Source organism: Balaenoptera borealis (assembly GCF_965194805.1).
Source record: "Balaenoptera borealis genome assembly, chromosome: 3".
Taxonomy (NCBI): Eukaryota; Metazoa; Chordata; class Mammalia; order Artiodactyla; family Balaenopteridae; genus Balaenoptera; species Balaenoptera borealis.
The window spans coordinates 177,500,936-177,517,134 of NC_138866.1; the positions used below are offsets into that span (position 1 = coordinate 177,500,936).

General features: G+C 43.3%; 1 protein-coding gene across 5 annotated transcripts in view; it reads right to left on the reverse strand.

Annotated features, from left to right (window-relative positions):
• Positions 1 to 201: 201 nt before the first annotated feature.
• Positions 202 to 16,199, reverse strand: part of FAM107B (family with sequence similarity 107 member B) — an 82,056-nt gene continuing 66,058 nt past the window's right edge. For all 5 annotated transcript variants that reach the window (XM_082385731.1, XM_082385734.1, XM_082385733.1 and 2 more), the window contains exons 2-4: positions 12,445 to 12,628; positions 3,937 to 4,087; positions 202 to 2,972 (exon numbers count right to left, since the gene is read on the reverse strand). In XM_082385731.1, the coding sequence (XP_082241857.1) occupies positions 2,856 to 2,972; positions 3,937 to 4,087; positions 12,445 to 12,572 (396 nt within the window). In that variant the 5' untranslated portion in view covers positions 12,573 to 12,628 and the 3' untranslated portion in view covers positions 202 to 2,855. The remainder of the gene's footprint in view (positions 2,973 to 3,936; positions 4,088 to 12,444; positions 12,629 to 16,199) is intronic.

Consider the following 16,199-nt stretch of genomic DNA (forward strand, 5'->3'; position numbering starts at 1 on the left):
GCATAATACCTTAGCATGAATTTGCTTGACAGAATAAATCGCCAGCCTTGACTGACACAAGGCAAGAGGACATAACTGATTTGGGGGGAAGGCCATCAGAGGGAAACCCTCGAACCACCTTCTAATCCTTGAATCGAACACAGCACCCACCCCCCATCAGTTCCAGACATCCGTCTTAAACACATCAGACAAACACAGATGCATGGTCCAAGCGTGTGGTGATTTTTATTAAGAATAACTTTGGTTCTAAGAATTCCACCCTCAATTCTGTAATACTTTCCATTAAAAACAATTATACAAGAGCAAATACAAAAAATATTAAATTATGAAAACAAATCCATTAAGGCTCCCTTTATATATATTATATACACTCAAACAAGTCAAAATTTTTCAGAGTAGAAGAATAAAGTCAACTGTGATAGCTTAGAAAGCAACACTACTCGGAGACTAGAAAACATTGAGCTATTTTAAGAAAACCGCAGAGTGGAAAAATGGAGCCATTTTTCTCAAAAATTGGCTCAAAGCACAAAACTGCTTGGATGTCCATGAGTCCTAGGGGTTTGGACTGTACAGTGTTAAAGTGTGGAGGGAGAATGACGTCTTTTTAAACTCAGGCTTATAGGCTGAGCTGATCTGGCAATTTCAAAGAGCTTTTCTATCTGTACATTCCACTGTTTAGTGAGGAGACATCACTTGACACTATTTACAAGTCTTCTTTTGGCCAAACTTTGGACTACTAACCACTAATAATTTTGCAGATTTGTGAGTGAGATTGGGAGGGAAACGCTCTTGGAATTTATTTTTTCCCAGTGAAGAATGCATTCTAGGTAAATTCTAGGAACAGAATTGGTCCTTCTAAAGGAGCCTGTTAGGGCCCTTGAGAATTTTCTCAAGTGGCAGAATTGTTTCAAGGATACAGAATCTAGAGATCTTACCTATCCGGTTGGATTAAAGGCTATGAGCTACTCCTGAATCTTCATTTTACAAATTGCATCACTAGTCCGTATACACAGGGGCAGAACTCTAGTCAACGTACAATCAGAAACGTACTTTCAAGATGATTGGTTAATGCTCTTTCCTCTCTGAAAAGGAAGAAGGATGGAAAAAAATAGTTACCATTCCATCCTTCAAAAGTAAATTATGATAGAGCAACATTGTACCTTAAGCACCTCATAATTTATTCAAATAATACTTGCTGATGAGAGAAATCATCCATTTCAGGTGTAATCAACATGTTCTATGACTAGCAGTGTATTATCTATGCATTTACTTTTGTCCTGTCCACATTAGGGATGAACAGGATCCTAATCACCAACCATGAAAACTACAGAATTCCCATAGAATGCTAATTTCTACTTAGGCTTATTAAGGATTCAAAAGCTCGGGATCCAGCTTTCTATGACTCTTGAAAGAAATTATGAGAAGAGCCTTCAATGTAGGAATGACTGGCTGAATCGTTTCTACAAAGAACATACTGAATCCACACAAATTCTTCTAGACCACCCCAAGTAGAATGTTGCCCTGCCCATCCCGGCAATAGAAAAGGGATTTTGCGTGAAGAATCTGGCTGTAGTTGGTAACTCAGGGTTCGTGTGGAGTATAGCATGCCAGCTGGAGAGCACAAACCGGGCAGCGTCCCCTTCCCCTCAGCTGTTCCTGAGAGATCAACAGTAGTCACAACACATCATCCTTACCAACGCATCGCCATCACTAAGGTAGTGGCGAGATAGCCTTTCTTCACAAGAAAAAAGGGCAAAGAGCTAGGTGATCATTAACCAGAAAATTTCAAAGCTTGGATTCAAATAATATTAGAAATGTATAAATGCTATATATCTTCCAAATGGGCCTCCTTGAAACCAATCCACATTTGACTCACATTAAAATACCCAAAGAACTCTTCCTTCACAGCTCCACGTGGGAGCTTTCCCCATACCGCTCTCAGGAGAAACCAAAAGATTTGGACCCTCTACTTTTTGACACTGAAGTTGGGTTATACGGACTAGTTTTTATTCCTCAAAGGACTGGGAGGTTATTTCACATAAAAGGCCTCACTGAGCAAGAAACTTAACAACAAAATAAAAGAAAACAAAACCCCTAACAGTTATCAAAGCAATACATGGATTTACATGATGGACCTTCCCTGAAGTAGGTCACCGTGAAGCATCAGGGAAGCAACAGGAATGAAAATAAGATCAAGACAGACGCTTACGTAGTCTTGTTTATGTATTTCTTTGCTCCCATATTTTTAAAACTCCTCACTCTATTTCTGAATCTTAATGCCAACAAAGGTAAGAACTGCGTTCCACACGAATACTAACATTCTCTGGCATTAAGCCTAACGTGGGTGAAAGTGTAAATCAGACAAGAAAACAGAATGTACAAACAGTGGATATAATAGATCAAACGCATTTCTGCACGATCTACATTATTGAATGGGTAACTAAAGGAAGAACGAAACACATTTTCTTTACATTTTAAAAGAAAAAAGGCTCTGTGCCCCACTAAACTTGGCTTGAAAGAAAAACCAAGTAGTGCAACTCTCAGGAATTTATGCCAGTGTCCTCTTCCTTTTTTTCTTGTTGTTGTTATTTTTTAAGTCTTTGAACACAGGTCCATTATCCCAACTTAAAGGCTGGGCAACGTCCTTCGTTTGGCGAATAGGAACTGCAACAGTCACAGGTAACTGATCCACCCGGATGGTAGGAAAACCAAAACCAAACTCTTTTCAAAGTAACAGTTCTCTGCTGGCTGGGATTCTCTCCAGGGGCTTTGGCCCTGAGGTTAAGTACTGGGGAGACCCCTGCACACACTTTTTGTGTGCCCTGGGCTGGGTGCACGGTCTCTGCAGCCCGGACCTACGACTCCTGGGCTTGAGCCACTTCTTGGCCTGTTCTTCTGAGATTGCCTTTAACCTTCACAAACTCTGGGGCATTTTCTTGCTCTTCCTGCAATTTCTGCTTCTCAAGTTCAAGCTAAACAGAATTCAGAAACAGGAAAATAATTATTTACAAACGGAGAGGCTTTCCAAAAACACTGTTCCTCTTTCCAAAGTCCCTAACGACTTCATTTCCCAACGGAAGGAAGTTTCTCCTGGTCTCCACTTGAAATAGATTTATATTTTGACATATGTGGCTGGATCTAGGTCCTGGGGTAAGAATTCTGCGCAGAAGCAGCAGCTGACTCGTTGTTGCTGAAATACCGAGGGGTGACGAGAGCCTAAAGATTAAGGCCAAAACTTAAAACAGGAGCCGAGGGCAACACGCACTTGCTCCACAGTCTTAAGTGAAGCTGAACTTCACTCAAGTGCTTGAGCTCCCAGCACTGGGCTGTGAATTCTGTGATATTCCCTGGTTTGGGCTTTGCCTCCGGAATCCCTTCTAGGTCCTCAACAGAATCCTTCCCTTTATCTTGAGTGTATTTTAGTCCATCTGCAGACACCTGTCTCAGCTTTTCCTTTCATGGTATAAAAACATTTACATCTGACGTGTCTGGGAAATTCTGCTTGTTCCAGCACCCTTTATTTCTCAGGACAAGATAAGTCAGAGAAAGACAAGTACTGTATGATCTCTCTCACATGTGGAATCTAAAAACAGTAAAACCGTAAAAGCAGAGGGTAAAATGGTGACTAGCTAGGGGAATGGGAAAGATGCTATTTAAGGGTAAATACTCGCAACTAGCAGAGAAGTTAAGTCCTGGAGACCTAATATACAGTAAGGGGATTATCGACAACAAAACGATTATAAACATGAAAGTTGCTAAGAGACTAGAACTTAACTGTCCCCACCACTAGAAGAAATGATAATTATATGATGCGACAGAGGCGTGAGTTAGCACTACGATGGCAATCATATTGCAATACAAATGTACCAAATCAATATATTGTACCCCTTAATCAACAACAAGAAAAAAAACACCTTTCACCCCAATCACCCCTACCTGCTCCAACTTCTGCTGCCGTTTTAATAGTTCTATTTCCAAGTCAGATTTCTTCTTTTGTGCTTCCTCTTCCTTCTGCTTTATTACTTGATCTCGTTTTCTCTTTTCCATCACTTTCTGCAGTTCTGGCTTATTCTGAGGGGCAAGTCCCCTGCAAAAAAGCATTAACAAATCACTTTGCTGTACACCTGAAATGAATGCAGCATTGTAAATCAACTATACTTCAAAAATTTTTTTTAAATTAAAACTAGTAAAAATAAATTTTTTTAATTAAAAAAATATTTAAAGCATTAACAACATTTAAAAGTTTTAATCTAATGGATGCAACTTTCATGAATAGAAATTTTAGGCATCAACCACAGAAGAGGGGTCTAGTGACTTAGCATGACTGTGACGCCTACCACCAGCTAACAGTCAACACTGGGGGCCTCAGAAATTCATGAGCATGAAAGAAAGGGCAAGAGTACCTTCCAACAGTAAGCAAAACCCATCACTCGATAAAATCGTTCTGAGCGCCTACTGTATGCCAGACACTAGGTCATGCAAGGGAGGTTAGTGCAGGAGGTTTGGGTGGGGAAGGTGGGGGACAGCATGCTCATTCGGTGGGTGGGACGGTCACCCACCATAGAGAGGAAGATGTTGCAGGGGGAAGCTTCCCAGGCTCGAGCCCCTGACCCCAAGTACTACATGCAGCCTCAAGAGAAGCTAGCACAGAAACTTCAACAACCAAATGGCCCAGAAACCTCTTCCAACCCTTCATGTTTCAGACTTGGGAGAGGATTCTTGCACATCTAAAGGCACGTCCAAGCTTCCATCATTGCTGGGGGCATGGCCCTGGAGAACCTGGATCCCGAATCCCAGCCCCGTGCTCTGGAACCATTTCAACTGCCGACAACACACACAGAAGTCAGGCTTCAGGGGACCTCGACATTGGGGAGAGATCAATCAGGCTGCCGTCTCTTCAAATGGGGCAAAACAAAACCCAAACTCGGGCCATTCCCTAGCAACCCCCATCTGAAATGTCTGAGGCAGGTCAGGAGAAGGACATTCACTGGCATCTTCGCAGGTGGGATTTCTGTCTATGTTAACGGTCAGCTGGGACTTGCCTGGCCTCCATGTCCTCGGCCAATTCCTCAGGATTTCTCTAGTCCGGGCTCCCCCTCTTCACCATCCTCTCTCTCTTGAGCCAGTCTCCACTAGCCCCTGAGTCATCTCAACTCTTTATTAACTTTGGCAATAAAAGAGAAACAAGCCACAGAACAGGAAGAACGTTATCAATGCCAGGCAGCCCAGGGGGTGAGTGACAAAGCCATCGCACGCGTCCACACATGCACACGTGGCCCCAACAGGCACCGGTGCTTTCCTGGGCTGCAGGAAACCAGTGCTGCTGAATCAGCCTCAGACCGAGGTGGCCTGTGCGCCTCTCCACACGCCTGCTGGCCTTGCTGAGGACACCCGGGCGTCTGCAGGACAGGCCCGTCGACCGACCGACCTCCGTGGCTGTTCTCCACTCTGCTTCAATCAGCTAATGCGACGGATCAACTAGGAGTCACGTGAGTTGCCATTAACTGAAAGAATTTCCGAAACGTGCTCTGGCTCTAAGAATCTCAACACCACCCTTGCCTCAATCTCTTTCAAGTTCACCCTAACACATCTGTAAAATAATCCTCGGTGTCACACTTCCACATCTATCTAGTGGTGATTTTTAAAAATTCTGGCATCTCTCCTCTCTACCTCTTTTTAAGATCATAATAAATGATTTTGCAAAGTTGCTGTTTACAGAGTAAACGTCAGTAGATTCCATCACTGAAGATAAAGGACAGAGTTAAAATAACATATATGTCCTCCCTTTCCCAGTTTTCATTAGCAGAACTTTCGGTTTTAAAAAAATAGAATGAGGGGCTTCCCTGGTGGCGCAGTGGCTAAGAATCCGCCTGCCAATGCAGGGGACACGGGTTCGAGCCCTGGTCCGGGAAGATCCCACATGCCGCAGAGCAACTAAGCCCGTGTGCCACAACTACTGAGCCTGTGCTCTAGAGCCTGCAAGCCACAACTACTGAAGCCTGCGAGCCACAACTACTGAGCCCACGTGCCACAACTACTGACCCTGCGCTCTAGAGCCCGTGAGCCACAACTACTGAGCCCACATGCCACAACTACTGAAGCCCGCGTGCCTAGAGCCCATGCTCCGCAACAAGAGAAGCCACTGAGATGAGAAGCCCGTGCACCGCAATGGAGAGTGGCCCCCGCTCGCCGCAACTAGAGAAAGCCCTCGCGCAGCAACGAAGACCCAACGCAGCCATAAATAAATAAATAAATTTATTTAAAAAAAAAAAAAAAAGAAATATTAAGTTCAGCCATATTTCCAGTGAAATAAAAGAGATGGGTTATTTTTGCGATTTACAACTTATTTCACAGTTATTAAGATTGTATGAGGAGGACAGAAGTATAGACAGACTATTCTGGAAATTAAATCTTACTCAGTGTAATAAGAAAAGTTGCTTATGGTACTTCGCTCCAATAGACTTAAGTGTCATTGAGCACCGGAAAATGTTTGTAAATAATCTGAGTAAAGACCCACTCAGTTTCATGACTATTAAAAAGTCTCAGTATGACAGTACAGACAGAGTTAAGGGATTTAAATTTTAGGATTAGGAATTTAGCTACCTGCAAAATTTAAATTTCAAACTATAATTCACTGGTGAAATTAATCTCAACCATTATTAAGTGCTTCTGGCTTACGCAAAAGCTGTTGAACAAACTCTGGTGTATGACGCATTAAGCTGGCATTCTATCACAACACGTGAATGGGTTTAACTAATATACGGTATGCATTTTCTGTTCAAAGATTTTACACAGTGGTGCAGTAAGATAAAATATTTAGTAACACAAAACTCAGGAAAATGGTGCTTATATGATAAATGTCCTGCACTTATAATAGTGAAGAAGTCATACAAATTTAGTTAATATTTTATCAAGCAGCTCACTTAACTTTCTATGCTGAATGGAAAAAGTCAAGCACTGCCTATGTGATTCTCTGAGTATAAAACTGGATCAGGCTGCAGAGATAGCAAGACAGAAATAAGCTCCAAATTTCATAAAAATTACAGTATCAGTCTCTGCATGACAATGTTGATTCTCTTCAATCAATTCAACTAACAAGAACTTTCAATCCCTTTATGACTGACAACTGCTTAAGACCTGCGGAGCAACCAAGCCCGTGTGCCACAACTAGTGAGCCTGTAAGCCACAATTACTGAAGCCCGTGAGCCACAACTACTGAGCCCACATGCCACAACTACTGAGCCTGCGCTCTAGAGCCCGTGAGCCACAACTACTGAGCCCACGTGCCACCACTACTTGGTACCACCCAAGACCAACAGTTATTCCGGAACTGCTTCTCGTGACTATCACAGCGGACCAAGCCGATTTTTTAAATTAATACGTGCTCTTTGGGAAAAAAAAAGAGAGAGGTTAGGTGTTATATACATACATGCAAGATAAAAAGTGAAAGCACACCTAGACCCTCCCTGTTAGACATCTACGGGGTGCATCACGTGCTCTGTAATCTAGGTGAATGGTGGCCCCGAAAACTGTACAAGGTAGAGGCCCTGCACCCATGGACTGCTCCCCATTCCTGCACCCACAGATAACTCACTGTTTACAGTGTGCTCCATACTATCTATACCCTTATCGGAGTACAGAAATGCCCAAATTTTGCCATGTCCATAATGAGAGACATTTAGGTTGTTTCCAGTTGTTCCCTATTGAACGCAAGGAGGCGAGGAGCTTCCTTGTCCATTTATATTTCTCCTATCCAAGCATCTCTGTTGGCTGCATTCACAGAAGCAGAACTGCTGGCTAAGCGTCTGCACATTTTGGATTTGGACGTGGACCGTGAAACTGCTTTCCAAATAGGCCGCAACAATTTATACTCCCACCGCCACTGATGGAAATGTACAGACAACGTTTAATGGTCCGTTTCACACTTCATATAAACCACTGAACACATTCAGGGGCCGACTGGACCGGTCTACGTTCACGCCACTCCACCTCCACACCAGCCACACTTAAACCCGTAAAAGGGAGACCGCCTCCTCATGCAGGTCAGCACCGAGGCAGAGGCAGGTCTGGCGCAAACTCTAACACGGCATGCTCCCGTCCCCTGCCCACCCAGCCAAACACCTCCTGGCCTAATATGTTTCTGTAGCGGGGAGGGGAAGGGTTGCCTTTGGCTTTCAAGCCCTTGACCTTGAATCCTGGAATCCCCTGGTTTGGCCTGCCCTGCTCCACATTTATGACTGAGCCATTTCTACCTGCACGGATTCAAGTGTAAATATTTCTACCTCGACTTCCCATATTTTGTTTCCATGTTGCACGGCAATAAGCAATTGCTGAGGGTCTATTTGTCTAACAAAGCGCACCAACTGAAGAGTGACCGAAAACAAGGGGACCCAGAACTGTCGACTGAGATGTACAAGCCAAAGAGCCAACGGGAGGGATGTAGAGTAGCCGGGTATTCTATGTTTGCCCCAAGAGTACTCTTTTTAGGGAAGACAGATCCTCTCTAAATTATATTGGAAATATTCTCATTTTTTAAGACCTCTTGAACACTGATCTTTCAACTACCAAAAATAATGCCTCTTGCAATCTGCCTTGTTATGGGAACAAAGAATCCGAGAACCTGACACAGGGTCTTAATTGTCAGACTTAGTGGTAAGCTGTGACCAGATCAAACTTTAAAGACTTTTAACCTGAAACTTAGCTGGGTCCAAAAGACAGCCAATAGAGGAGCAGAATGATATACTTGAAAGGCTGCAGGATACGGCGTTAGAATACCTATGAGGATATGCTCTCCCAAGCAACGCAGCTCTTTGGACCGAGACAGGTCTTTGAGTGAAACTGCGGCCACGCAGAGCAGAAGCTCCACAGAGCCTGTTCCGTGTTCATCTCAGTTCTCTCTCCCTCTCCTACCCCGCCCCCTTCTTCTCATTCATATGGTTATTAAATTTGATTCATTGCTGTCTTTAATTTAAACTGCCTGTAATTCTATGTTGATTTCTACCCTTTTTTTATTCCAATAAAACTATCATGTGAAATTGAAAAGACTCTTCAGCCAATGACTCTGAGTTTCCTCTCATTCACACGTCGAATGAGAACAACCCCAAGACAACACACGCTGGGTTGCTGGAAAGATCACTGGATAAAATATGGGAAGGCCCTTTACAAACTGCAGACAAGTAAACAGAGGTTCATTATGGTACAAACCAGTAAGCAAGTATGACTATCCTTTAACCAAATATATACATATTATTGATGTGATACTTTCTATTATTTGGCACTAAAACAGAAATAAAAACCCCACAGTCTCTAAAAAGCATGCATGATTAGAAGATGAATAAAAGAGAAGAAACTGCTTGAGAAGTTTTCACTCTAAAGCCAGGTGTATTCCTAATAAGAGGATCCTACCAAACTAAGATTTTACCTTGAAAAAACCTGAAGGCATAGGATAAGATATATTCGTTTGATTTTGAAACCTCCCTTTAATTTTCCTTTTTTTTTTTTAACGTACTTCTACAACCAGACCAGAACTTTTCAGAGAAAAAGGGGAAAAAGCAACAGGAAATTTCAGATGATGCTACATAGGAAGGGGGAAGATGGGACTAAATGGGCACTTCTTTTATGCCAGGTGTTCTAACAGGTATTTAAACATGCTCTCATTTACTTTCATTTTTTATAAGAAAGATATCTTTATCCCCTACTTTAGAGATGGAGAAACAGATCACAGGAAGGAAGACCCTGTCCAAGATCATAAAAGGTAGGTCAAGTTCAATGGCAAACCAGGATTCATACCATTTCTCCCTGACCTCAAAGCCCAGGTCCTCTCTACACCACTGTGCCCGAGTGAACACGAGCATTCTTCAAAATTAGCTGAGCTGGACCTGGTTAAGGAGTCAGCTGTGAAAACAAGGAAAAGAAAGAACAGGCGAGAGAAAGGCAAACAGGAACGAGGTCCATTTTCACAGAATGTGCCTACTCCAGGAAATCTGGAAACAGATTCAGTTGCACAAACTGAATGTAATGTTTTACACAGACAGACCCAGGCTACTAAATACATTTCTGCAGAGTAGTCTATAGCCTCTAATTCAAAGAACAACTATTCCACCAACTTTGCTTTCCCTTTGTCTCTATTCTGACGTGGAGCTTTTTCATAGATATAGTAGAAAAAATGAAAACCCAACAACAGTTTGAACTAGAATGTTCCTTAGAGATTAACTAAGTCTCCTACTCCTATTTGACAGGCAAGGGAACTGAGATCCAAGAGGTAAAGACAATCAGAAAATTATTTGGTTTAGAAAACCATTCGGCTACTCTCTTTTAGAGGATATTAAACTTCCCATCTTCCCACCAAAATGCAGACACGGTTTCCCAGGTAGGACGGCCTCCAAATTCTCTGGCCTGCTTAGGAACGTATACAGTCTTGTTTTGCTTTGGGTGTGATGATACCAAATCCTTGGCGGTTTTGTTGTTGTTTTTACGCGACAAAGACAGGTAGAAGCTAAGGACTTATTCAAAAAGGATCAAACTCACATTCTACTGAATAAGCTTTATTCAGGCAGCACGCTAGTGTGCTGGGGACAGAAAGTAAGTCACATTCCCACATCTGGAGGGAGAAATGTAGTTACAAAGAGTTCCTGGGACAGAAGATATGAGTTCTGGCAGAGGTACACTCTGACGGAGGACTGCCATAAAAATGCCCCCTCATCCCTTTTTAAAATGTTTTATTTTTATTTTTAATTAGGCCTTTCTTCCAAAACATTACCCCAATGCTTAGCTTAGTCTGCACATCTTTCAGTGCAGTGGGCAGTAGCTACCTTTTCACCAAGGCTTAGCAAAGAGAGAGCAAATGAGTGACCCACATTTCCACAACTCAGATCAGCAAACAGTTTTACTATGAAGATCTGAAAACAGTTCTAAATGAAGCTTAATAGATCTTAGAAGACGTAACCTTGTGTCCTAATAAATAAAGCAACTTTTCATCCTCAGCTCTCCCAGTCCAGTAGCCCTGCCCATAATCACTTAAAACGCAGAGTACCAGCCATAAAAAAGAATGAAATAACGCCATTTGCTGCAAAATGGATGGACCTCGAGATTATCATACTAAGCAAAATCGGAAAAAAAAAGACAAATACCATATGATATCATTCATATGTGTAATCTAAAATATGACACAAATGAACTTATCTACGAAACAGACTCACAGACATAAAGAGGACTTGCAGTTGCCAAGGGGGGTGGGTAAGGGAAGGATGGATGGGGAGTTTGGGATTAGCAGATTCAGATTATTATATATAGAATGCATGAACAACAAGGTTCTACTGTATAGCACAGGGAACTATATTCAATACACTGTGATAAACCATGATGGAAAAGAATCTGAAAAAGAATATATATATGTATAACTGAATCACTCTGCTGTACAGCAGAAATTAACACAACATTGTAAATCAACTATACTTAAATAAAATAAGTTTTCAAAATTAAAAAAAGCAGAGTATACCGAACCCAATGCCCAAAATTACGTATGACACAGATGGAACTAACAAATGGTTTACAAAGAAGACTGAAGGTAAATGTTTTGCTCCTCTCCAAAAAAAAATTAATAATAATAAAAATGATGACAGTAATCATTTAAAATGCTACCTAAAAACAAGCAAACGAAAACACAAGAAAGGGGGTCCTTATCTACTGTTAAGTCTGATGTGGTTCTAGAGACTTCTCCCTGCCACTCTATAAATGCTGAAGTGGGCAGTATCTGTTCTCACATTTCCCCAAATATATGGGGAAAATTCAGAATTTTTACAAATCTAAGCAATAATGTATTCCTCTTCGACGTAGGACACCCTCTTTTATCCTTAATCCAGCCCTTTTTGTACAAATTCTAAAATACGCATCCACTTGAGAAGGGGACCCAGGACCACAGAACTCCGAGAGACCCTGGGGCCGGCAGCTGAGCCCGCAGACGGCTTTACATCATGGATGCCCTGACTCAAGGATGCGAAAGGAATAGGAAGTGTTAAATATGGTCAAGAAACAAACAACTCGGGGGCTTCCCTGGTGGCGCAGTGGTTGAGAATCTGCCTGCCAATGCAGGGGACATGGGTTCGAGCCCTGGTCTGGGAAGATCCCACATGCCGCAGAGCAACTAGGCCCGTGAGCCACAACTGCTGAGCCTGCGCGTCTGGAGCCTGTGCTCCGCAACAAGAGAGGCCGCGATAGTGAGAGGCCCGCGCACCGCGATGAAGAGTGGCCCCCACTTGCCGCAACTAGAGAAAGCCCTCGCACAGAAATGAAGACCCAACACAGCCGTAAATAAATAAATAAATTAAAAAAAAAAAAAAAAAAAGAAACAAACAACTCTTCGAAGCTTTTGTAAACCTAACTAAACTTAAATCTAGTTACCTTAAAAGTCCCCTAAGGAAAACTCCGCTCAAGAAAGCATCTTACCTTTTTTGATTCATAAGAAGTTCTCTGTGAAGGTCTTGATGGTTCCGGGATGTTTTGACAGGATTGACTAGCTTCTGAGGCCTAATTAGTTCAGGATTGTCATCGTCTATATAGTCTGGCTCGGCCATGATGTTTCTCGGGATGAGATACGTGTCCTTCAGGTCAGAATCCTCCAGCGGGCAGTCTGAAACAGAAAGATGAGATTCGCTGTGGTCTCTGCTCAGACGTCTGCACAGAGGCCGAGGCCCAGGACAGCCGGGCTGGTCCAGCAGCTGACACCGCCTCCCGCACGGGGCCCCTTCACCGCTTCATTGAAAACTCTGAAGCTCTGTCGAAGAGATGGGGGCGGCAAGGAGAAGGAGGAGCCCAGCTGCTTCTGGGCGGCCGACGACTAAAGCAAAGGAGTCCCACAGCCTGGCGGGTCACCACCAGGCTCACCTTGAGCTTCAGCTCATGCAGGTGCTACCCACCACCACGTCTAAATACCGGCTGAACCCCATGACAAGCACCTGGGCACCAGACCCAGGTCCTTCATGCTCCCTTCGGCTTCCAAATCAACACGTTCTAGAAACACACAGATCCCGGACCCTGCATCAGTGGCCAGCAGCTCCCTCATCCTGCCAGGCTATTGGTCCCTGTCTCCTTCCCACCCACATGAGCGCCCCGGGGGCTTCATCCTGTTCACAGCCTTTTGCATCTTTCCTCAAATGTCACCTTCTCATGCTGAATTGGGCGATTGGGATTGACATGTATACACTGATGTGTATAAAATTGATGACTAATAAGAACCTGCAGTATAAAAAAACAAACAAAAAACTAATACTAAACTTTCTTTGGGTTATTTGCATGGAAATATGTTAATATAAATGTTTCAGACATTACATGAAATGTCTAAAAATCTTATATGTTCTGGTATAATGTTATAAGTCGTAATTCTAGTTATTACTTTAAAATGTATATCTCAGAAATAACTAAATTTCCTTGTCAATTGCATTATTATGAACTTTCATCAAATCTTTAACCGTGGTCATTTTTAAGTCTTTGGTCATTTACAGACAGTTCTGGGTATATTCTGATGCTTTTGCAAAGCTGTTCCTATAAAAGGGTTTCATCTTCAAGGAATTCATGGAAAAGACTGACAAGTACAGGTTTCTGGTAACGGACTGTACTGCTGAACTGAATGAAGAAGCATTTTCAGAACTCTAATGAAAAACTGATGAACTCATAAAAGTGCTAACAAAAGATCAAGATGAAAAAAAAAAATTAATTACATGGGACTGAGTGAACTGATGAGGATGATTATAATTTTTGTGACTTTCTGTTTGAATTTAAAAAAAAAATCCCACAAGGACTCAGAGGCAAAAAATATACAAATCAATTTTCACTGCAAAGTAAAGGAGCTGTTACAGTGGAGGATTTACTGGACTGAATGTCAATATTATGACATAGTAAGAGTGTGTTTTGTGGTTGGTAATTGCAATCATTGTTGCTTTTGTTGTGGTCATCCATTTACAATGCTTGGTGTCAGTTGATTTACCTCTTGTAAAGATAAAATACAGTGTGTGTGTGTGTGTGTGTGAAAAAAAAAAAAAAATGTCACCTTCTCAGAGAGGCCTGACCTCCTAACCGCCCTACTTAAACTTGCAATCCCACCCCAGCACTTCCTGCTTCATCCAAACCACAGACTGATCTGTCACCGGCCACCTAGAGCAGTTGCTCCTGAGGGCAAGGATTCCATCTGCCCACACCCCACCTCCCAGCTGCTAGAACAGTGCCAGGGAGGGAGATAGGGGGAGGGGGGGGGTTGGGCACCTGGCAGCCGTGCCTGGCTCTCCAAGCTCATTGTTTGCAAGGAAGAGGAGGCTTCACTGGAGAATAGAGCAGAACCACCTGATGTGATTTCTTTCTGGGCTCGGGCTCTGGATCAGCAAGTGAAAAGAACATGTGACGTGATGATCCCTGGGTCCCTTCACCCGTGTTCAATTCCAGGTGCGTGTGTGTAAGAGGCCCCTGGAGAGCAGGGCGCACATCTCCTTCCTTACTGCCCTGCGGCTGCGACACACAGTGGGCATTGCACGAATACACGGCATATTTCATGAGACGGAAGAGAAAAGTCATGGGGGCAACGGCGGGGGCGGGGGGGACACAGCTGCCTGAGTGGAGGCTGGAAACCCCTGCGGTCCACGTGGCAGGTCCACCTGCAGACCCCTGGGCACGTCTCTCGGCACTGACCCCCCTCCCTGCCCCCTGTCCCCAACACACGCAAATCTTTCAAGATAACCAACACGCCATTTTATGCTTCCCTGTCCTGCATGAGGACTTAATCTTCCAAAGCAGAAGTCAGATGCGGGGCCTGACTACAGCAGAGCATCTGACAGCGGGCCTTCCCTGGAAAGTCCGGAGTACACGTTCGTTAATTCTCTGGCCAGCGCTATGCCCTCAGATGGAACGGGGATCCGAGAACAGGGCAAGGGCGGGAGGGAGGGTCCCATCCGAGAGTGGGCTCACCCCAAGTACCGCCACCATCCCCGCCTCTCCAGGCGTCGTCTAGAGACTGGTGCCCTCCGTGCCCTCAGGGCCCCAGCAGCGTCATGCAGATGTACTTCCGGTACAAAAGGCATCCTCACACACGGTAACCGCAGGTGTCCGTCTATTTTGTACAAGAGCCAGAACCACTTTTTCTCCAGTTTTAAATCCGCAGGTCCAGCCAAGTGCCTGGCACATGGCAGAAGCTGAATAAATGTTGAACTTAATCAGATCTGTACTAAATAGAAAGAGGAAAGAGCTTCCATGAACAAGCTCCTAGCCAGAAGTCAGGATCCATGTTTATTTCTGCCCATGGAATCAACGCCCGAAGCAAACACGTGAGTGAGGGTCTGTGTTTACACACGGGGCAGGGGTGCACGGAGGCGAGACGTGGGTGTGTGATTCCGTGGACACTGGCATGCGGGTGAGGGAGTGTGGGGTGTACATGGGGAAAGAGTAAAGATGCGCTTTCAAGCAAAATTTTAAAACAAATAAAATGGGTCCAGAGGCCGTCAGCTATAGGCACGACTTTTGCTCTCAAAGTCATCAATGATGTTTTCCTGAAACTCTGAACTGTCCCAGATGGCAGCCAACAATTACCCAGCGCTTTAGATAAGGCAGGTATGTGACCACATCTGGTAACAGCAACAACCCTACAATCAGAAGAACTAGAATCTCCACTCCACAGACAATAAATGGAGGAACAAAAGTTAAACAACTCACCCAGGTTAATTTTACCAGTAGTGTAAATCTCAAACTAAAAAAAAAAAAAAAAAAAAAAAAAAGGAACACCCTCTGATCTTAAAACACACGTTCTGTATAACAAATTATGATGCTAAATAATAAATTATGATGATAAAAATATATAGAAAAATCTTTTGTTCTGTACGTGTGTGTCTCTATTTCTGCTTTGGAAATAAGGTCATCTATAGCATTGTTTTATAAAATAGACAACGATGGGAACATACTGCATAGCACAGGGAATTCTACTTAATGCACTGGGGTGACCTAAATGGGAGGGAAGTCCAAAAGGGAGGGGATATCTGTATGTGTATGGCTGATTCATTTTGCTGTGCAGTGGAGGCTAACGGAACATTGTAAAGCAACCATATTCCGATAAAATTAGTTAAAAAAAAGAAAAAAGAAAAATCTTTTGAAAATCAATGTGAAAATAAAGAGGACAAAAGTCCAAAGAATAAATAAGCCAACTAAAACAGAAAAATTGTAGC